General features: G+C 37.9%; 1 protein-coding gene across 1 annotated transcript in view; it reads right to left on the bottom strand.

The window, feature by feature from the left end:
- Window positions 1-1,074: 1,074 nt before the first annotated feature.
- LOC149414141 (serine protease Hayan-like) overlaps window positions 1,075-24,597 on the bottom strand; it is a 55,310-nt gene continuing 31,787 nt past the window's right edge. Inside the window, exons 3-11 of the mRNA XM_089644301.1 lie at window positions 21,731-21,839; window positions 21,548-21,651; window positions 21,351-21,465; window positions 20,717-20,865; window positions 17,086-17,195; window positions 12,855-13,013; window positions 9,145-9,259; window positions 6,507-6,638; window positions 1,075-2,479 (exon numbers count right to left, since the gene is read on the bottom strand). Coding sequence (XP_089500427.1) covers window positions 2,297-2,479; window positions 6,507-6,638; window positions 9,145-9,259; window positions 12,855-13,013; window positions 17,086-17,195; window positions 20,717-20,865; window positions 21,351-21,465; window positions 21,548-21,651; window positions 21,731-21,839 — 1,176 coding nt within the window. The 3' untranslated portion in view covers window positions 1,075-2,296. The remainder of the gene's footprint in view (window positions 2,480-6,506; window positions 6,639-9,144; window positions 9,260-12,854; window positions 13,014-17,085; window positions 17,196-20,716; window positions 20,866-21,350; window positions 21,466-21,547; window positions 21,652-21,730; window positions 21,840-24,597) is intronic.

Genomic DNA, 24,597 nt, shown 5'->3' with positions numbered 1-24,597 from the left:
TTTCCTGAAGCTCTTGAACAATTTTAACTTACTCTTTAAAATTTTATTATTAAAATAATACATAATATGCTCATCTTAAATTTTTATCAGTTTTAAAACCTAGATAAGTTATATGGTCAACGTTTTCCAATGACGGACAATTATTAATTCTGATTATTGACGCATTATTGCTTTCTTTGCCAATCTCCCATTTTCCACACGATCATCCTTACCTGATGCCTGTGCTCTAAACATTACAATCCATTTGTTTAGAGAGGGAAATCTATCAAACGCACCGTCAGTTTGTGCACAAAGTCAAGGGGTTTGTTGGGGCTCCACACCAGAGGTGTCCGCCGGATTCCACAACGGGAATGTACAGGGTCAGCAGTTGTGTACTGTCTGCATTACCTAAGGGCCCTGTTCTGAGAGGGTAACTTGACTCTGGCTTGGATGGAGTCCCCGTGCCTGAACTGGTCATGGGACCTTTATGGGATGGTCCTATAATAGCTGTTTTATATTATATTTTCTCTCAACTCCGTACAACAAACTACGGCCACCGTCCATCAAGAAAGTGTAGAAAGTTCCTCCTGATAATATAGTTCTTCTTTGCATTACCTGACTTTCGATTCTTGTTATTTGTAAGTATTTAGTCATCTCTAGATAATATAAAATAAAGTCTTATCCCCGTCTGTCTGTGCGCTTAGTTTGTCTAAACTACGCAACGGATATTGATAAAGTTTTCACTTTCATTTAGGGAATTTCTTCCTTTTCTTTCTTAGGTTTTAGAGATTTAGATTAGCAAGGATTAAGAGGGTTCTTGATATGTGCCGTAGCCTCGCCCTTAAAGGCGGTGGTTAGGTCCTCGTTTCTGCACCACTTGAGGCAGTTTTATTTTTATCTATGACTTTTATGCATTTGTGTATTTTTCTCTTGTTTCTGGCAAATTTTTCCAGAGTTTTATTTCTTTCGTTAATTTGTTTACCTTCATCCATAATGATGTAATGATCGTCAAGGCTTTTATTGACAATACAGAATACACCAACACTTACACAATACAGAAAAAAAAGGTTTCAGTTTGGATCAAAACAAAAGGTGCACAAATTAAAAAATAATTTATTAACATTAAAAAAGTTAAAAAAAATTACAGAACATAATATATAATAAAAAATAATATTTAAGTACAAATACATAATAAAAAAAGCTTTTCCACGCAGTATCTACCCATCATCCCCACCTTACTTAATGCGGTATTGTTGTCTAGAAAGAAAGGTTTTGGAATTGAGTGTAGACTGTCCAAACTGAATAGTGATATATTGATAAAATGATAGAGTTATAGAATAGAGGGAAGTATGAGTACTGACAAGTAGTGAGAAGGCAACAAGTAACAAGAACTGAAGGACAGAATGCCAAACTGACTATAATCCAATTTCCAAGAGAGAGGAACAAGTTGTTCTTGGCCCTGGGTTGGCTGATTAGCTGCTAACTATCAATTACTTCATTTTAATCTCACCCAATGGTACATCCATTTTACACGCACAAATACAAATCGCCAACTACGATTTCTCAATAACCAGTTGGCCGATTGAGCTCAGATTTGTTATATAACTTCAGTAAACTTGTTTTTATTAAAGTAACAGAATACGGTCGATAAAATTTTCATTTTACTCTTTATTACTCTGATAGAAGTAAAAAAAAATTAAGCGCATCATTTTTGTATTTATGTTTAGTATAAGGAACAATTTTACAAAAATATGTTTTTCTTCAGAAAACGAGTTTAATTTAAAAAATACAACTGATTTTGATATTATTAAAACATAAAAATCTCCTGTTTATAGAATTAATATAGGTATGTACCTACATTCCACAATAAGTCATGTTTAAGTACCTTTAACTAATCCCAAGTATGCCTACCCACTGGCCTTGCCTGTGTGGGATTTTTGTTATACATGTTGTCTGGAAACTCATAGTACAAACGGGAAACTGATGAACCTTTCACATAAGTATTTTTTATTATGAGATCTTTCATTTTGGGGTAAATCGAGTCCGAAGTTGGAATTTATATATATTTTTAAAATTGGTAGTTAAGGGGTTAACACCAGCTGTTTATTGTATTTTAAAATGTGTCGAAGGGTTGGGCCGGCTACAGAAGTTTTTAATAGAAAAAAATTGAAATGTTCAGATCGAACAAAACCAAAGTTTCTTTTGGGTTTTCTATGTGATGTAGATCCGCCAGTTTGCCGCTTGTACAACAGAGAGAGGGCAAGAAGGGGGAGTCAGGGCAACAAAAATAAATTTAAAAATTGTCTAAAACAAGGTCCTAGACAAAAACACCGCTTTCAGGCCACACAATACCCTCTATCCAGGGGATGTAGGTAGATATCCTCGTGTTGCTGTGTGTACAGGGTGAAGACATAGACGAGGATAACAACCCCACCAACAGGTGTGTGCAGCCCACCCTGGGGCTGTTGGGTACCGTCAGCGGGGAGCCGTGGTACCAGCCCTGAGAACAAATAAAGCAATAGGTGAACACACTCCAAATGGCAGATTATTGATTAATTAATTAATCAGTGGTAGGTAAGTCAGTGTTTACATTTATTTTAAATAGAAATGGTAAACCAAACCTAACCTAACCTAACCTAACCTAACCTAACCTAACCTAACCTAACCTTACCTAACCTAACCTAACCTAACCTAACCTAACCTAACCTAACCTAACCTAACCTAACCTAACCTAACCTAACCTAACCTAACCTAAAATAGGAAAAAACTAGAAAGTATTCAACGTCAATACGCAATAAGAATTTGTAAGGGGTATAGAACAATCTCCACCACCTCAGCTTTAGCCTTAGCAGGAACACCACCAATAGATCTCAAAATAGCCGAAATTAAAAATATCTACAGAATAAACAGAAGAGGAATACCCGCTCACTTCTTACCAGCTGACAGTGAAATAATGACCACATGCTGTATAAATGAACTACCACATCCAGGGAAAATAGTGAAAGAAAATATAAAAATCGAGTTAGAAAATGGAAATAAAATTAACGAGGATCCCATACAAATTTATACAGACGGAAGCAAACAGGACGGTAAAGTGGGCGCAGGAGTAGTAATAAAAGAAAATGGGAAAGATTGGGTGTCAAAATCATTTAAATTAGAAGACTACTGCACCGTTTACCAAGCAGAAATGTTAGCAATTCAAAAAGCCATAGAATGGGTTCAAAGGAAGGGAATAATAGAAAAAGATATAAAAATAAACTCAGACAGCAAATCATCACTAGAAACATTAAGGGACGAGAGAACTACGAACAATATAGCAAGAGAGTGCTTGGGAAAATTAGAAACATGCCGTGAAAATAACAACCGGGTAAAATTTCAATGGGTTAGAGCCCACAAAGGCTTAGAGGGAAATGAAAAAGCAAATGCGGCAGCAAAGAAGGGAAGATTACTGAAAAAGTGTCCAGACTACAGTAAGGTACCTCCAAGTTTCACTAAAATAACATTAAAGAAAGAGACGGAAGAAAAATGGAATATCAGATATATGGAAGAAAGCACGGGAAGAATAACTAAGAAATACTTCCCAGATATTTACGCAGCAATTCAAAAGAGAAAACACGCGGAAAATAGCTTCCATGCGACACAGATGCTGACAGGACATGGATGCTTCAAAGAATACCTGAAACGCTTCAAGATAACAGACGATGACAAATGCCCGTGTGATAAAACTTCTATTCAGGACAATATCCATCTTTTAGAAAAATGTACAATTTTTGATGTAGACAGATTTAAATTAAATTACAAATTAGAAAACCTTGTAATCACTGAAGAGAATAGGACCGACATATGGAAACGGAAAAAACAAGCGAAATATACATGGCGTACTTAGAAAAAATCAACAAAAGAATTAAAGAAATAAATGAAATAGATGGAAATTAAAGCAAATCCTGTGAAGGATAAGGAATATTTATAAAAAAGAATTAGGAGAAACCTTGTGTGTAACAAGCAAGGTACCCACGGCAGATACTACAAATCCATACAACCTAACCTAACCTAACCTAACCTGACCTGACCTGACCTGACCTGACCTGACTTAACTTAACTTAACCTAACCTAACCTAACCTAACCTAACCTATCCTAACCTAACCTAACCTAACCTAACCTAACCTAACCTAACCTAACCTAACCTAACCTAACCTAACCTAACCTAACCTAACCTAACCTAACCTAACCTAACCTGACCTGACCTGACCTGACCTAACCTAACCTAACCTAACCTAACCTAACCTAACCTAACCTAACCTAACCTAACCTAACCTAACCTAACCTAACCCTAGTAGTTCTGTGAACCAAAGACCTTACGTCCAAAAAGTATGTTTCCATTTTTCTCTTATTAAATAAAAACCAAAATTTCCTATGAAAACTTAAGATTTGTTAAATACAATCATAGAGCAACTTTTCGATTTGAATGGTGGCCTTCCAACAGGGTGATACTGAGAGTATGTACAATTCCGGAACGTGCTGGAAATGTAATAAAGATCCTGACCTGACCTAACCTAACCTAACCTAACCTAACCTAACCTAACCTAACCTAACCTAACCTAACCTAACCTAACCTAACCTAACCTAACCTAACCCTAGTAGTTCTGTGAACCAAAGACCTTACGTCCAAAAAGTATGTTTCCATTTTTCTCTTATTAAATAAAAACCAAAATTTCCTATGAAAACTTAAGATTTGTTAAATACAATCATAGAGCAACTTTTCGATTTGAATGGTGGCCTTCCAACAGGGTGATACTGAGAGTATGTACAATTCCGGAACGTGCTGGAAATGTAATAAAGATAAAAAATTTCACTAAAATTATGAGTGAAATAAAAATAACAATTAATTTTTAACGTATTTACGCACGCGACTGAATAAGAAATAGAACTGACCAACTAACCCCACTGACTTGGTTTATTTTGGTTCAAGCCCATTTAGCACGCGCTCTGTCTCATCCTGGTATATGATAATGAATGAAGCGAAGAATGGTCAGACTTGTTTATTCTATGACGCACGCCAATAATGAATGTCGGCTATCTTCCTTCCTTGAACTAAACCTGCTGTATGAAGAGCTATATGCTTAAACCTGGGACGGCTTCGCTGGCCAGAACACCTGTCAGGACAGCCCTTGGCACCAGCACCAGGAACTAGAGGGAAACAGCAGGAACAGAACACCAGTGTTTCCTGTAGATGGACTAGACTCCTTGGAGACTAACCTAGGATGTATACTATATGCTTAAACCTGGGACGGCTTCGCTGGCCAGAACACCTGTCAGGACAGCCCTTGGCACCAGCACCAGGAATTAGAGGGAAACAGCAGGAACAGAACACCAGTGTTTCCTGTAGATGGACTAGACTCCTTGGAGACTAACCGATGGCGCCAAGGATGTATACTATATGCTTAAACCTGGGACGGCTTCGCTGGCCAGAACACCTGTCAGGACAGCCCTTGGCACCAGCACCAGGAACTAGAGGGAAACAGCAGGAACAGAACACCAGTGTTTCCTGTAGATGGACTAGACTCCTTGGAGACTAACCAAGGATGTATACCATATATGTCTCTTGTCTTTTACAGACCTGCATGGAACTAGAATGTCGCTAGATGTTTCTGATGTGAGCTCCTGCTAACTAAGTGTGGATGTGTAGTTTTATATGGACTAGCGCCCTATACCTGTTTTACCGGTATCTTACCGGGAAGTGCTTTAAAAGTGTTCATCTCTTTATTTTTTCACTATGGATGTCATTGCGATTGACTCGGACTATTTCAAAATGAACTCGCCAATTGTTTTATTTCAATTCGAGATTCAAAACTTACCAAACAGATACTCGTAGGAATTCAGAAATTTATAAATATGGACTCGCCAAAGTGTGTTTTTTTGATAATGTGAAAAAATTTACCCAAATGATAATGAAGGAATAATTAATAGTGGGAACATGATAAAGGAAGTAGTTTCTCCTTAATAGTAGATACATTCTGATAGAAGTGAGTAATCAGAAGAATAATAAGGACGGGTTGTTTCGCGGAATTTTAACAATTCATAAAATATCAAAAATGATTTTCAAGTTCTGCGTAGGTTCTATTCAAGTTCTATTATTCTATAATAACTGGCTAGAGGCTTCACATAACTGAGAACAAAACTTGGATAGATCCTTCACAGAACTTGAAAATCAACTTTGAAATTTGATGAATTGTTCAGATTCTATGAAACAACCCGTCCTAAGTGATTGAATCTTGCAATACATAATTTAAACATCATTGAGAAGTTAAAACTAATTTTTATATGTAAAATGATTATTTGTTATGTTTATTAACTTAAAGAAAAATGCTAGACCTTGTAGACAAGCTGTCATGGGGCAGGCAGCGGGACTACTCTTTGTTATTTATAAAATTCTTGTTATATTAATGTTTTATTATCAAAATATTAAATAATAAGTACATCAGTACTATAATGAGCTTGGTGTACAATACATCCCAGCGTTACATACCGCACATACTCCAGTTGTGCTGAGTGGGCGGCTGCAAATCTCCAGGTCATGTTCGACGCCGGCAGGGTGCTTAGAGCTGCCAGCGGGGAATGCTCTGGAACACTCCTCCTGAGATACTATCTGCATTGTCGTCTGAAATGTTGAAAAACGTACAAACTAATTGTTTTATCCAATGAGAACAATCCGTATAGTATTACAATGTGAAGTGAGGTTTTGAAGAAATGTGTTTTTTAATGTAAATACTGCACAAGTGTTACAACTGCTCCCAACCGTCTAGAATCAGTGGGACTATGACATCCTCAGTTGTCTAAAAGGGGTGGGGAAGGAGATGGGAAAGAGGAAGGTGAGGAAGTACCTGACTAATGAGATCTGGTCACCAAACACGACTACAGCCATTTCAAGATACATTCGATCCGAATGAGATCCTTCACCAGGGCGATACTGAGAGTATCTTCGACTCTGGAACGTGCTACAAATATATATGTACTTTACTTTTAATAAATTTATTGTGAAATTTACCACTAGGATTTGAACCAGATACTTCTAAGTGTGTGCTTTAATTAAAATTTTATTTGAATAAAATTAAATATTATTTAGTATATTTGCTCGTTGTGTGGTGTTGTGAGGCGATCCATCCTCTCTGCCTACCCCTGCGGGGTGTGATGGTTTGAACAATCACGTAAATAACGAGGACGATGGACGGGCCAACGACCTTTTCATATGTAGGCCGATAAAATTAGTTTTAGGGGAATGCCTCGGACCGAGGGTCATATTGAGAATTTACCTACTGCCGTTCTGTTATTCTTTTAAAAACTTTACGAATCAAATCGTGGCGTTGTCCTTGCGATAGGTGTTGAATAGCCGACGAAAACATTAAATACTTATTACAAATTAGGCCATCCAATATAAACTCGCAGTATAAAAAACACCTACCTACAGAGTACCTACCAAAACACTGGCGTACCATTTAAACAGCGATCACCACCCGCCGGAAACAGGACGCAGGTACAGTCAGTCGAAGGGGAAGTTTTGCTAGCGTATGACCGCCCGAATAGAAAGCGATCGGATGCAACCAGACAGAACAAAAATGATTACTTTTCTTCTGTTATCTGACTTTCTAATTTGATACTTTCATCTATTGTTTGACTTTCTAATTTACAAATTGGGATGCACAAAAACAAATCTAGAGTCAAAAGAGGGAGATGGTAATCTCCGAAATAAAACTACCAACCGAACAACTTTTCTCAACAGGTTCCTTTCGAGAGGTAGGCAGCCTCATAAAATTAAATGCCAAAATCAAACCAATTATCCGTTTATCCTACCTGAGAGGATAGGTATTCAATAGAAGTTACCCATACCTAATACACGAGGATGCTAGTAACCTCATAAAATAATTACTGGAACCAAATATTAAAATACAGACCGTCCTCATCCTAAATTTGGCATTTCGAGTAAACCTTACATATATCTCACATGATAATTGGCTGAATGGATAGGCACACAACCTATCGATAGAAGCAGGCTAAATGTCGACAAGATCGTCGTGTGTTATCTATGTTATTGACCTAGAAAGGGATGTAGGTGGAATTTACAGCGTTTTCTGGAGGTGGCATGTAACTTAGGACCTTCCGTGTCACATTTTCGCGACTAGATTCGTGACAAGGGATGTCATGGTTTTCCCCTTCTACATTCAGTAAAGTAGATTTTCCTGGAGGTGCAATGAGGTTGGGGAATTTCTGAAATTGGTGAGGAGACCTGGTTTTCTTTATTCTGGCGTGACGGTTGCCAACTTGGAATAAGGGGAGAACAAGCGAAAGCTCGTCAGATCCGGCCAGTTTGGATATCCTGACACGCAGATATCGATTGCCTTGTTCAAATTATCATCCATCAGATCTGTTTGTTAAAGAGGAGGTCCAACTTAGCTTGAAAAAAAATCATTTCCGTTCCTCTCCCTTCCCTACCAAAATATATACATGGGTGGCACCGACAACTAACCCCATAAATTTATCGTATGTATATCACATATATAAAATCTAACACTTTATTATACTCACATTACCCTACGACAGATAGAATCACGCAGCTAGTTGGGGAGCAGGCGTCTTAGAAAATAAGGTTTATGAAATGGCTTTAGAACACAGCGGTAATGGATTCAACTCACTCTATCTCAAAAGAACCGAGGGGTACCACACACATACAAAGATAACTAGGTTCCTATACCGAGAAACAAAAAACCAACACAACGTTCGGTGAAACCTTTTTATACTGAACCGTCACGTGAAATGATTGCGTTCAAGGTCGTAAAACACGTGGACAAACTAGGATGTTCGCACTTGAAGGGATGTGAAATAAAGAGAGGGGCAAAGGCTTGTACAGACGGCAGAGAGGATATTCCTACCCTGGGTATATACACAATCAAAGCCTTATGGAGAAGTTACCTATGGGACTTAAAGAAAATTTATCGTAGAAGGAAGAGAAGGAAAAGTTTGAAAAGTGCAGATCATTACAGAGGAGACGGCGTGATGGTTGGTTATCTATTTAAATAAATATACATTTAGTACCAGTCACAGCTGTCAATCTTATCGTTATCACATCATCGGTCATCGTTCATCATGAAGGCAGAGAAATGTGTTCTAACCTTGTGGTCAGGTGGGGTGTGTGAGCCACCCCACCCAGTGAGGATGAAGCCACTGTCAGGAAGAGTTGTGCCGGTGTGGAGACAGACTGGGATTATACTGCTTGTGAATGTTACCCTGAAATGGATATAATTTATTTTTGAAAAACTGTGAATGGTAGTGCGATGCAATAATATTCCTTAAACCTTTAGGTGCGGTATGCCGATATTCCGGCATGACGCATGACGCATGACACTCGTGAGACCCTGTCACCTGTTATTTGACATAGTAAATAATGGCAATAATTTATTTCGTGACTTTACTTTTGAATATATTGTAACATTGTTTTAATAATTACAAATGGGTTCTAACACGTTGCGACTCCGTCAGTAGCTCTGGTTCAATTAACTCTAGAACTTTGATAGTGATTTATTTTTGGGGTGTTATGCCATATTGCGCTACCTCCTTCTTTAGCCCACTTTGGACAGCATTACAGTAATTACAAATAAACATGTAATTTCATATTCGATTACACATCTGTCCTGATGATGGACACTATAATGCTGTCCGAAACATTGTATAAAGATGGAGGTAGCGCAACATGGCATAATACCCCAAAAATAAACCACTACATTAATTTTGGCCGTAAAATTCTCAAATCGTATCCAGAACTTTGGTTTTGAATTTAAGTGTCATTATTTTCGAAATTGGAACTGATTTTTCGACAATTCAGACTATCTGTAATTTTTTCGGGTCTGCGCTAGGTATCTTTCTATATTAAAGTGTTTAGTGTGGCGCACAGTTTGCTGTAGTCCACCCTTGTATGCGCGCGAGTTCCCTACAGAGCATCAGACCATGTGAAGCAACAGTGGGCCTGTTCCGCTAGCAGGGCATGTAGCAAGAATGGAAGATAGGACAGGACATAGGAGTGTTTGTTGGTCGACCTACACTGAGGTGGCACTATACAGGTGGAACTATTCCTGCTAATAAGTTATAAGGAACCGGCGTTGCTTGAACTAACCCTTGTATGCGCGCGAGTTCCCTACAGAGCATCAGACCATGTGAAGCAACAGTGGGCCTGTTCCGCTAGCAGGGCATGTAGCAAGAATGGAAGATAGGACAGGACATAGGAGTGTTTGTTGGTCGACCTACACTGAGGTGGCACTATACAGGTGGAACTATTCCTGCTAATAAGTTATAAGGAACCGGCGTTGCTTGAACTAACCCTTGTATGCGCGCGAGTTCCCTACAGAGCATCAGACCATGTGAAGCAACAGTGGGCCTGTTCCGCTAGCAGGGCATGTAGCAAGAATGGAAGATAGGACAGGACATAGGAGTGTTTGTTGGTCGACCTACACTGAGGTGGCACTATACAGGTGGAACTATTCCTGCTAATAAGTTATAAGGAACCGGCGTTGCTTGAACTAACCCTTGTATGCAAGCGAGTTCCCTACAGAGCATCAGACCATGTGAAGCAACAGTGGGCCTGTTCCGCTAGCAGGGCATGTAGCAAGAATGGAAGATAGGACAGGACATAGGAGTGTTTGTTGGTCGACCTACACTGAGGTGGCACTATACAGGTGGAACTATTCCTGCTAATAAGTTATAAGGAACCGGCGTTGCTTGAACTAACCCTTGTATGCGCGCGAGTTCCCTACAGAGCATCAGACCATGTGAAGCAACAGTGGGCCTGTTCCGCTAGCAGGGCATGTAGCAAGAATGGAAGATAGGACAGGACATAGGAGTGTTTGTTGGTCGACCTACACTGAGGTGGCACTATACAGGTGGAACTATTCCTGCTAATAAGTTATAAGGAACCGGCGTTGCTTGAACTAACCCTTGTATGCGCGCGAGTTCCCTACAGAGCATCAGACCATGTGAAGCAACAGTGGGCCTGTTCCGCTAGCAGGGCATGTAGCAAGAATGGAAGATAGGACAGGACATAGGAGTGTTTGTTGGTCGACCTACACTGAGGTGGCACTATACAGGTGGAACTATTCCTGCTAATAAGTTATAAGGAACCGGCGTTGCTTGAACTAACCCTTGTATGCGCGCGAGTTCCCTACAGAGCATCAGACCATGTGAAGCAACAGTGGGCCTGTTCCGCTAGCAGGGCATGTAGCAAGAATGGAAGATAGGACAGGACATAGGAGTGTTTGTTGGTCGACCTACACTGAGGTGGCACTATACAGGTGGAACTATTCCTGCTAATAAGTTATAAGGAACCGGCGTTGCTTGAACTAACCCTTGTATGCGCGCGAGTTCCCTACAGAGCATCAGACCATGTGAAGCAACAGTGGGCCTGTTCCGCTAGCAGGGCATGTAGCAAGAATGGAAGATAGGACAGGACATAGGAGTGTTTGTTGGTCGACCTACACTGAGGTGGCACTATACAGGTGGAACTATTCCTGCTAATAAGTTATAAGGAACCGGCGTTGCTTGAACTAACCCTTGTTTGTGGGCCAGTGTGGAGATGCCATTGTCTTTTGTATCACCACTATTATTTTAATGACAAACTAAAAGGAAGTCAATTACCTAATGACAACCTAATTGTACACCATTTTAGCAGATGAGACCAACCTGATGGAAAATGAAATAAAATTTGAATATCGCACAAGAGTCCCAACTGCTCCCAAGCCAGTGAGACCATCGTATCTCCAATAGTTGGTGTATGTTGTGAGGCTGAAGACAGTGGGGAGGGAAATGAGATGGGGAAGAGGAAGGTGGGAAAGTACCTGGCTGTTCAGATCTGGTCACCAAACACGGCTAAAGCCATCTCACGCAATGTTACAATTCTGAATGGTGAACACCAGGGCGATACTGAGAGTATCTTCTACTCTGGAAAGTGCCGAAAAAATACTAAAATAAGATTAAGGGGGTATTTCACTATGTCGGGCTAAATATCTGACTAGCTATCCGTTGGCTGGATTTAAAGATCAGAATAACTTCGTTATTCAACGGCGACCGTTTCACCATTGTTTCGAGCTTCCGGATAGATAACACTCGAAATAGTCTGGCAACATCGCAAAATGTTTGCAGTTACCCAATCTACTGCCACGGCTGTCATGCGTCACAGTCCGCACACCGCGAAGTGTGCATTTTTTGGTTATGTTATGTTGATTATCGTCATTTTAGATAGATTCGTGTCGAATTAATACATTGTTTCTTATTTTGAACACAATCAAATAATTCAGGATGGATCATACAAGCATTCAAATTCATTCTACAAAATTCGACTCACTTCTCAGCTGTTAAACTCGGAATGTTTTGACGCCATCTTTGATTCGAGGAATAGCGGCTAACGTGAAGTTCGAGCACTGATTAGTCAAATCTAACTTTAACCCGAGCGTTAGCGTTATTCAGATATAGTGAAAACGAAAAAATGACTATTCCGCGGATAAGTGCTTGGTCAGAACATAATCAGAGATAGTGAAATACCCCCTAACTATTTGAACCTGCGACCACCGGATTGCTAGTCGAGAGTCTTACCACTCCACCACGGTGGCTGTCAGATTTGTAATGTTGATAAAATAATACTTCAACACTTAAATGTTTATAAAATGGAATGCAGAAATACGGCAGGTCTGAAGGTTCAGGAGATAGCTCAGTTGCTAGAGTAAACGCTGGAAAAGCAAATGGTCTTTAATTCAAATTCCGGTCGCACCCATGAATACATATTTTTTTATTTTTACTAAAATTATTCCAATGTTTTGTATAATTATGAAAAGCTTACTGTCTGTCAAGCTGCAGAAGGGCGATGTCGTTATACACTACAGAGTAAGTTCCGTCGTATAGTGGGTGGGTGTGTATTTTTATCACATTGTATACAGCGTCAGGGTTGTACTGAGGTGTAAACTTCCCCCCCAATCCGACGAAGTTGACCTTCTCTGAGCTGAAACAAAAGAAGTGCAGGTTATATTAACATTGCCATGTGCATCTTAAGTAGGTCTAATTGTCCAATACAATCACTACGTCATCTGAGATTCACCACCATAATATATTTGCTATGGTTTTAGATTTCAAAGGAAAACCGCTGATTCAATTCAATTCAATTTATAATTATTTTAAAAACATTACAAAATCGTTAATTTCAAAACGTTTAAAAAAAAATTACATTAATATAAGTCGGTACACACATATTTTAAAGCATAATTAAGTGTAGCTATACACTATAGTGTATAATTTGTAAACATGGAGGGGAAAATAAAATTACTGCCTCGGACTAGCGGCAACAAAGATTGCTGTTTAAAAGCAACTTCTTAAATACTAAATATATATGTGTATATCTGAATTGATTCTGTTCAACTACTGACTCATCTCGCTAACTTTACTCTTCGAACAGTTCGAGAGAGTTCTTAAGGCTCCGAAGTAAGTGTTCAAAAAGATATGTAAATACAAATGTTAGAGTGAGCGTGCTAATATTATAAAAATAAGACAATAAATTTTCGAAAATTGTTAAAATATATAATGAAACACGACTCGTTTAATAAAAATTCATTCTACGAATGCCTAAGTTGCATTTAAAGATACACTGTGAATTTTTTAATACCTACGAAATGTTAAATAACAAAACAAAATGTGTTTGTAATCATTTTCGGAGAACACTTGAGATTTTTTTCGTTCTATGGAATTTCGTATAATTAACGTTTCTACTCAAATGTATAAATATTATCTTCATAAACAATATAAATTTTTTATAAGTGTTCAAGAGAAATGTGTTATAAATTGGTAGAAATACGAAATGCGTGACTTAAAACCACTCGGGTCATGTGGTGCTATATCTGTCACCAAAAGACAAATCCGCATGAAACTAACTCCTCATTTCCTTTTCTACTATGGTCAGATATACACGGTGTCCGGAAACTCGTAGTACAAGCGGGAAACTGGAGAATCTACACCACATGGGGAACCCAAAAAAACATAAAGTTTTGTTGATTTGAGCATTTTCAAAAAAAAAAAAAAAAAAACCAAAAAAAAATATTTTTCGGCTATTTTAGGGTTAAAGTTTTTTCTGGTGTTTAGGGTTGAATAACAGATGTTTTAACCCTGCAGAGCAGAAATATTTTATGATTACACCGGGTTAAATGAAGGGTGATTTCAAAATAATGCTTCAAATCCGAGTTTCTTCATTTGTTTTACTTTCAAATAGTTTTAATTAGTTGGGTACTTTGATCTTCAGTAATAATTTATAAGAATTTGATTAAAAAAAAAAATAAAAAAATCAACTTCAAACTCGATTTACTCGATAACGAAAGCTCAAATAAAAAAATATATACTACAAAATCGACTCCAAATGTGATGTAGATTCACCAGTTTCCCGCTTGTACTACGAGTTTCCGGACACCCTGTATAATATAAACAGAATAATAAGAAGGAGTGATCACCTGGCGATCACGGGCGGCCGCGGGGAGGAAACCAGGTGGGTGGCGAAAATTTGATTTTATTTAAATCTACAGTTTTGTTCTGAAATTGATGAAATTTTGCACACTTTACTTTCAAAACAAAAGGAAGGCTACAGTCTACATAAGATTTCAAAAAATTCTATGTGAAACCCGTGCAACGCTGGGTACATCAGCGAGTATATTTTTCATAAAATTGTTGGTCTGTGGTTGTGTTATAGCGCGGGATAGTTTTTCAGCCAAGAATATTTAGTTTATTTCTGTTTGAAAATGGTTTTATGTTTTCACTATCGAATGAATTTGTAAAAGGACTATTTTTTATAAATAACATTGCTGTCGTTCAGTCTGTCTGTGTAGATACAGAAACAATAGCGCGTGTTGCATTTACGTCCAACAGATGGCGCTGTTTAAAAAGAAACATGTTTTACCTGTCACCGGTGACATCTATATACTATAGGTTTAACACACGCGTATTCGAATGTAACGTTGTGTCAAAATTACAAAGAATTTTTAACAAAAGAACATTTACGTTTTTATTTATATAGATAGATTTGCAGTGAAGGGACTTTAAAGTTTTGAAATAGTCTGATAGTGGGGTAATCATACGGCAAATTAGTAATATTTTTTTATTAAAATTTTTTGAGATTTCAGAGATTGAATCAGGGAGAAATAAATGGTTCTACTCTAAAATTAAATATGTTTCTTAGCCTGTTGTCCCACAGGTCGGTAAGGAATTTACATAAACCGTAATAAAAAATATACACTGATTTTGTTATCCTTTCTATTGTTTGTAATTTCCACTTCATATTATACCATTCACATTATTTGAATTAATATTACAGTTATATGAGTGTTTACCAGTGGCGGTCAGTGACTTTTCATTTAGCTAACTAGAGTGGTTGGCTAGTGGCTAAAGATTGACACAAAAAATATGTATTCTAATAATTCATTAACAGAAATATTTAAAGAAAAACAACAACAAAATTACTATACTAGGCCTCGGGAAAATAATTTCACTTAGGGCCTATGCCATCTTTGGGGATGCTGTGTAATTCTTGAAGAAGGTCATGAAGAGACCAGTATCGTAGGAGGGAACAAACACAGAGGCCCGCAAATTATTTCACAGCCAAGCTGTAGAATTAAAAAATAAATCTTAGAAACAACCTGTTCTCATGTGACAAATGTCAACCATGTACAAATATTTGCAGCATCTTCCATTGAAATACTGGTACTTACTTGTAATACTTGTATCACTAATGCAACGGAAACACTCCTTACACAATCTGTATCTCTTAAACTTACTGGAGGTCTAGCACGGTCAGTCGATAAAGCCATATGTCATATATGGTCAACAATTGATAAGAAATGATCCGACGGCCGATAAACATATTTTAGGCCTCCATAGCATCAGATAAGCTTCGTTTAACTGTCAATATACACATATTCTGTAATAATGTCGTTCGTTATGCAAATTTACTGGCTTATTAACCAACAGAGTTGAACTAACGAAGCTCTTAGAATTGCAAAAGAAGTCGTATACGCGGTGAACTGAGGCGGGTACGGGTACCGCCGCCCCGAGAACTATTTATAACATAACCAACACCTCTGCCATACGTCACCCCAAGTGATTCGCTACGTTTGGTGACTTAGCAGGGTTGCCCGGTTCATCAGGTTTATCGGGATCTTGGCGGCAGATGTGTCCGCCCACCAACTGCATGGCAGGCCGGATCGGGAGAGACTGGTTGATGGAGACCTTTTGACCTCTTCAGCAGGACTCTCTCGGAACATCGCAACGCAGTGGGAGGGATGGATTCATGCATCTGTCATTCCTGGACGCACTAACCCCCAGATTCTAATCCACTCCTTTATGCCTTTTTACTTCACAGAACTTCCCATCCTTCCTTTCCTAAAAATACGCCCCACACAGCATCCCCAAAGAGGACAGAGGCCTGAGGGGAATTGTTTTCCAACGGGCCTCGTGTGTGAAGCTAATAATAAATTTTTGAAAACCATCATTTCCTCTGAAATCATAAGATTTATTAGCAGATACTTACTTCGTATTTACTGATAAAACAAATATATGGTTTATTTATAGTTTTTAAAATTTCAAATACGGAATTAAACAAATACGTCACTATCTCAATGACATTACTATTTTGAAATATTCTGCAGGTAGGTGCCATAATATTGAAAAAATGCAAATAAAAAAGTCAAACACGACGATTTCACATAAAAGTAATCTTTACTGAACCATTAAAATGGCCACCATTCTGAACCCAAAACTGAACGTACAGACAGATGAAATGCAAAACGGTCGAGTTAAAACAGGACTTCGCAACGCAAAGTCAATTATGTGAGGTAAATTCACTAGTTCGCCACTTATACCACGAGTTGTCAGACACCGTGTATACCACGAGTTTGTGAAATATCGTCTAAAATGAGCTTCAATCTTTAAGGTTAGATCGTTCAAATATCAAACCAATTTGTTTTTTGTATTTTCATCGTTGCAATTTTCATTATAACAAGGAAGAGTTGAATTTTAAACTGAAGAAACAATAAACTCACCCAATCCATGTAATGGTGTATGCAGAGCACACCACCCACCGGTCACTCAGTAAGGTCACTGGATTCCCCGGCCAGAAGATCTCTCCTCTCCAAGCTGACCCAATTTGTCCCTGGGAACACAACACATCTTCATATTAATCTCTAAGCAAGTTTTGTTTTAAATTGTTCGCAAAATGTTTGCTGATTTTCGTTTTTTTCATTTCCTTTGTTGATTTTGTACTGCCAACCATCTGGAACCAGTGACACTATGGCATCCCAACCAACCATCTGGAACCAGTGACGCTATGGCATCCCAACTAACCATCTGGAACCAGTGACACTATGGCATCCCAACCAACCATCTGGAACCAGTGACACTATGGCATCTCAACCAACCATCTGGAACCAGTGACACTATGGCATCCCAACCAACCATCTGGAACCAGTGACACTATGGCATCTCAACCAACCATCTGGAACCAGTGACACTATGGCATCTCAACCAACCATCTGGAACCAGTGACACTATGGCATCCCAACCAACCATCTGGAACCAGTGACACTATGGCATCTCAACCAACCATCTGGAACCAGTGACACTATGGCATCTCAACCAACCATCTGGAACCAGTGACACTATGGCATCCCAACCAACCATCTGGAACCAGTGACACTATGGCATCCCAAATTGTGATGTGTTGTGAGGTTTAAGTTAGTGGGAAGGGGACCGAGATGCGGGAGAGAAAAGTACCTGCCTATCCAGATATAATCACGTATGACCGTGTTAAAAATTAGGAGATCGTCACCAAACGCGGCTAAAGCCAGTTCAAGCAGCGTTTCAATTATGACTGTTGGTCTTACACCAGGGCGATACTGAGAGTATCTTTCACTCTGTAATGTTCCGCAAATAAACTATATCTGTATATTTTACTATTTTAAATGAATACATTGTGAAATAACACAACATGACCTAATTTTTAGCACACATCGGAATTTGAACCCGCGACCTCCAGATTGCTAGTCGGGTGCCCTCGATTGGCCGGAGCTGGTAGGGCTATATCACTTAAAGTGAAACATCTCAGTATTGCCCCGGTGAAAGGCCTTCAGAATGGAAACTTTGCTTCAAATGGCTTTAGCCATGTTTAGTGGCCACCTGTTCCCCACTCCACTACCTTCAGCCTCGTAATAACATCTGCCCCGATGATGGAAACTGTAATGCTGTCTGAAATTTTGTATAGAGTTGGAGGTAGCGCAACATGGCATAGTACCCCAAAAAAGATCACCGTAATTAATAGATGTATTTTACATGTTAGTATGTGTGTATAATAATAATTGAAAAATATAAATCAAATTGATTACAAATATTTTGAATACACACTACAAAAATATGCAATCATTTTTAATTAATTTAATTTTTAATTTGATCCCATGACCACTGAATCCAGAGCCAAGGACTTTACTCGCCCGCCGATGTTTTCAGAGAAAAGTCACATCTATAACCTAAATTTAGTTCCTTTCTATTCATGGGCTTTCAATTTTGTTTAACAAATTTCGTTTTTCTCCAAAAATAAATTAGTTAGTAAATAATTACATTTCAAAACTAATCTTTGATAAGATTTTTGATCACCAAAATAAATAAATGTTTTGCAATGAATAAGCAAATAGTATGGAAGTATGCGTCGATTTGAATGTTGCTTATTTCAAGAACGACGGACTCTCGTGTCTAAGATGAATGAAGTTTGTATATACTTGACTGGCCACGCACTAGGCAGCCAACATGATCTGCAATTTGTATTCAAATGTATTCAAGCAACGTCCTAGGGCTCTATGGAAGCCAAATATAGTCGGCTGCGGAAGTCAGTCGAAACATTGCGATTGCGCAACCAGCCTCAAATGTGACTAGGGTACATGTGTGTGGATGCCTCAGTCCTCAGTCCTCACGCACTTGTCGTGGCAGCCAGTAGAACTGGTGATATTGGCTGCTACAAGCTACAACTGGCTGCTACTTTATAGGGCGGCTGCCTGGTGCGCAGCCAGCCCAACTCTAAGGTCATGGTATTTTAAAGAGAGAGTACAATATAGACAATGTAATATAGTTTATGTATTTATTTATTTATTTATTCGAGACACAAACAGGATATTTATAAAAACATTAATTATGGATTACAAAATAAAAAAAGTACAATTATAAATATCCCTAGACTAATGTGTCTGCAGCAATCACATTTGCACATTCACATAAGCAAACATGTAAAATAATGACAGTATTTATATACAAAACTTAAAACTTAATTACAAAGATTGAAGCACATAATAAGTAGAAAAATTTAAAAAGTACATATTAAAAAAAAATTCTAAACCTCTAAACAATTTTTTTATTTATTTCTTTTTCTTTTTTTTAAGTACAGAAATCGTGGAGATATTTCTTGAAACACGTTATATTATTTGCAAAAATATCTATGACAGTGTGTATTTAAGCAAGATCATTGTATGATCGAGACATTCTAGACATAGGATTAAAATATCCAGTGTTATTGGCAAAAATTTCGGTCCAAAATATGTTCATATTTCTAGTATATTTGGGCCTGGCGTAAAAATTGATTGTGAGTGATGAATACTTGGGGCAGGTGGATGAGTTTGTTTATTTGGGAAGTGCGTTTAGAAAAGATGGAAAGGATTATGACTATTTAAAATAAAGCAAAATTTAGATTTTTTCTTAAAAATTGTATTTTTTATTCAAGAACAATTTAGTTAAGTTAAGCAGCATTTTGAAAAGACGCAGAATTTTTTCATGCCTACAGGACGTTACATAATTTTACTGGAGCATTTTTTTCCATCAAGGGAATTTCATATTATTTCTTTATTAACTCGGTATCTTGCCGCTTAGACGGTTTGGGCATGTAGAGCGGATGTACCAAGAAAGTAGTGTAAGGAGAACATACGACTTGGAAGTTACTTGAGTCGGTGAGATGCAAGAGTATGTGAGATGAATTATGAATGTGAATAAAGCAAGGAGTGTATGCGAGACAGAGTATTGTAACGGTGTATTCTCTCTGCCTACTCCTGCCAGGAAACGCAGTGATGGCTAGTTAGTTATTTCAAGAAATTAATTAATATACAGGGTGTCCGGAAACTCGTAGTACAAGCGGGAAACTGGTGAATCTACATCACATTTAGAGTCGATTTTGTAGTATATTTTTTTTTTATTTGAGCTTTCGTTATCGAGTAAAGCGAGTTTGAAGTTGATTTTTTTTTTTTTTTTTTAGTCAAATTCTTATAAATTATTACTGAAGATCAAAGTACCCAACTAATTAAAACTATTTGAAAGTAAAACAAATGAAGAAACTCGGATTTGAAGCATTATTTTGAAATCACCCTTCATTTAACCCGGTGTAATCATAAAATATTTCTGCTCTGCAGGGTTAAAACATCTGTTGTTCAACCCTAAACACCAGAAAAAACTTTAACCCTAAAATAGCCGAAAAATATATTTTTTTGGTTTTTTTTTTTTTTTTGTGAAAATGCTCAAATCAAAAAACTTTATGTTTTTTTGGGTTCCCCATGTGGTGTAGATTCTCCAGTTTTCCGCTTGTACTACGAGTTTCCGGACACCGTGTATAATAAATAAAGCTAACTAATGTCTGAAACTTACATAGTGCGGGACCTCGGCGGCAGTCCTCATAGGAGTCCTTTTATATACTATGTTGGAGTCTGGTGTGTGCAGAGGACACAGGTTTCCCCGAGTCCAACCAAACCTTGTTTTTTGACACGGGAAAATTTTTTCTGACAACTCTATACAATCTGTAGAGGAAACAAAAAAAAATTCAGATGTGTATATTAATATAGTGCCTCTTGTGTCATTACTTCAGTCAAGTAAATTAAAAACGTATTATTTAAAAAAATTAAGAATGTTATGTTTTACACTTGCGCTAAGGGAAAAACATATTTTTGCTGATGTGCGGTTTAGTAGGAGGTCTCAAAATAATAAATTGACGTGCCCTACTTAAAGTTGAGAGTAACTCTATTATTTAGACTGAAAATCTATTAATTTAAAGAAGACAACTTTGAAAAACAAAAAAATGTCACAGTTTTGCCGTAAATCATCCTATTGCATAGTTTGATTTTGAGAAAATACAATACTAATTGTTAAATTTCAAACTATGTATTAAGTGTATTTACGACAAAACTGTAAGATTTTTTTTTATTATTCTTTACTGTAAACTAACAGATTTTCAGAAATGCAACATAGTTTTAGAATATTTCTGGTCAGGTTTAACAAAACTCACTGTCTGCGGCCTTGGAGCCAATCGGTAGCTGAGTGACAAGTCCTTTCGGCAGCGGCGGACAGGCAGCCTCCGCGCAGCACACCAACTCCGACTCGTTGTCAGTCAAGTCACATTTCTGTGAGCAAAGGAAGGTCATGTTAGGGGCGCAAAGTCAATATGTTATTTTTGTCAGAGACACATAAAGGGAGGAACAGTACCTGTGGAAAAATGCCTTTACTGGAGGCCTCCTTCGCTGTCTGGCAGTTGGCAAATGGTCTGCACACTCCCGAAGTCCCCGTGTGCTTCATAGTGCAGTTCATCCCTTCAAACAAACAGACACACAGGGTTATACAACACAACAGGTGAAGGTGAATAAAGTGTATGAAATGAAAGTGAGGTACCTTCTGCAGGGCTAGTTGTGTTTGTCCAGTATCTGGCTTCTAGTCCCGTCTCTTGCCCCGGTACCCAGGGACAGCACACTATCAACTTGTTCTCCCGGGAGGTGCACATCTGAAAACAAGTCACATTGTACTTGAGTAGTTGTATTTGCTTGGCATCTGGCTTCCAGTCTTGTCGCTTGTATTTCCCTTACTGTCAAGGTGAGAAATCTCTATTAGATATATCTGTTCTTCTAAACTACGCAACGGATTTTGAAATGGTTTTCACTATCATTTAGAGAATTTCATCCGGAAGGTTTATGCATATAATAAATGCAAATATAGAAACTAGAGAAAAGTCTCCGAGCAATGCAACGTCAGCAAGTATTATCTAAACAGTGTTAGAAAGAGAAAACACCATGCTTTATATTCATATATAGAAGTTAGCCACAGAAGAATTAAAATGTGCACCTTTAAGAAATCAAATGTTCTGAAAGCAATTTGAAAAAAATTATTCAAATTCATAAACTTTGTAAATTTATTTTTATTTTTTCTGCATGTTTTTATAATTTATTTCGTGAACAGCAATTTTAGTTAGAAAAAACGTAAGGTGAGCCATTTTTAAACTTATTTTATGTTTGCATTAACAAATTTTATATTTCATAAATAATATAATTATTAGTAATAGCATCATTTTTTTCTCGTAATAAAAATTGAAAGTGTTTTTCATCACTTTTCAAAAACAGTTTGGAAATACTATTAGGATTTTGTTAGATTATGGCAATATAAATGCAATTATCTTAGGTTGGCTACAAGGTATCTGTAAATATTGTTTTGTTGGCAATACTGTTTAACCTTGTCCTTTTGTCTATTACTAAGAAGAGACCTGTCAATGTGTACATTTGAAAGAAGAAGAATAAAGTTATTAGTGCATAAAACTGAACCCTTTATTGAAATAATGGTAGGTTATGGGCCCAGAGTCGCTAATCTGTTGATGAAGTGAATATTAGCGGTCAGTGAGGTTAGGTTGCCGGAACGCGTGCAGAAAATGATAAAATACCACTGATATATATTATCTGATCAGGCAAGGCAGGATAGCAAAATGGAAGTAAACGTGATGACTACCAATGTATTGAAGTTGGAAGGGGCAAGGAATTGGAATATTTGGAAATTTCAAACGACAGTACTTCTCAGAGGACAGGGATGGCTGGATATTGTTGAAGGGCGCACTATAAAATACCACTGATATATATTATCTGATCAGGCAAGGCAGGATAGCAAAATGGAAGTAAACGTGATGACTACCAATGTATTGAAGTTGGAAGGGGCAAGGAATTGGAATATTTGGAAATTTCAAACGACAGTACTTCTCAGAGGACAGGGATGGCTGGATATTGTTGAAGGGCGCACTATAAAATACCACTGATATATATTATCTGATCAGGCAAGGCAGGATAGCAAAATGGAAGTAAACGTGATGACTACCAATGTATTGAAGTTGGAAGGGGCAAGGAATTGGAATATTTGGAAATTTCAAACGACAGTACTTCTCAGAGGACAGGGATGGCTGGATATTGTTGAAGGGCGCACTATAAAATACCACTGATATATATTATCTGATCAGGCAAGGCAGGATAGCAAAATGGAAGTAAACGTGATGGCTACCAATGTATTGAAGTTGGAAGGGGCAAGGAATTGGAATATTTGGAAATTTCAAACGACAGTACTTCTCAGAGGACAGGGATGGCTGGATATTGTTGAAGGGCGCACTATAAAATACCACTGATATATATTATCTGATCAGGCAAGGCAGGATAGCAAAATGGAAGTAAACGTGATGACTACCAATGTATTGAAGTTGGAAGGGGCAAGGAATTGGAATATTTGGAAATTTCAAACGACAGTACTTCTCAGAGGACAGGGATGGCTGGATATTGTTGAAGGGCGCACTATAAAATACCACTGATATATATTATCTGATCAGGCAAGGCAGGATAGCAAAATGGAAGTAAACGTGATGACTACCAATGTATTGAAGTTGGAAGGGGCAAGGAATTGGAATATTTGGAAATTTCAAACGACAGTACTTCTCAGAGGACAGGGATGGCTGGATATTGTTGAAGGGCGCACTATAAAATACCACTGATATATATTATCTGATCAGGCAAGGCAGGATAGCAAAATGGAAGTAAACGTGATGACTACCAATGTATTGAAGTTGGAAGGGGCAAGGAATTGGAATATTTGGAAATTTCAAACGACAGTACTTCTCAGAGGACAGGGATGGCTGGATATTGTTGAAGGGCGCACTATAAAATACCACTGATATATATTATCTGATCAGGCAAGGCAGGATAGCAAAATGGAAGTAAACGTGATGACTACCAATGTATTGAAGTTGGAAGGGGCAAGGAATTGGAATATTTGGAAATTTCAAACGACAGTACTTCTCAGAGGACAGGGATGGCTGGATATTGTTGAAGGGCGCACTATAAAATACCACTGATATATATTATCTGATCAGGCAAGGCAGGATAGCAAAATGGAAGTAAACGTGATGACTACCAATGTATTGAAGTTGGAAGGGGCAAGGAATTGGAATATTTGGAAATTTCAAACGACAGTACTTCTCAGAGGACAGGGATGGCTGGATATTGTTGAAGGGCGCACTATAAAATACCACTGATATATATTATCTGATCAGGCAAGGCAGGATAGCAAAATGGAAGTAAACGTGATGACTACCAATGTATTGAAGTTGGAAGGGGCAAGGAATTGGAATATTTGGAAATTTCAAACGACAGTACTTCTCAGAGGACAGGGATGGCTGGATATTGTTGAAGGGCGCACTATAAAATACCACTGATATATATTATCTGATCAGGCAAGGC

Source organism: Hesperophylax consimilis, chromosome 20 (assembly GCF_061612785.1).
Source record: "Hesperophylax consimilis isolate HC1 chromosome 20, BYU_Hcon_1.0, whole genome shotgun sequence".
In the NCBI taxonomy this organism is placed as follows: Eukaryota; Metazoa; Arthropoda; class Insecta; order Trichoptera; family Limnephilidae; genus Hesperophylax; species Hesperophylax consimilis.
The sequence above is the reverse complement of the archived record's forward strand: the minus strand, read 5'-3'. Positions and strand labels throughout refer to the sequence as shown.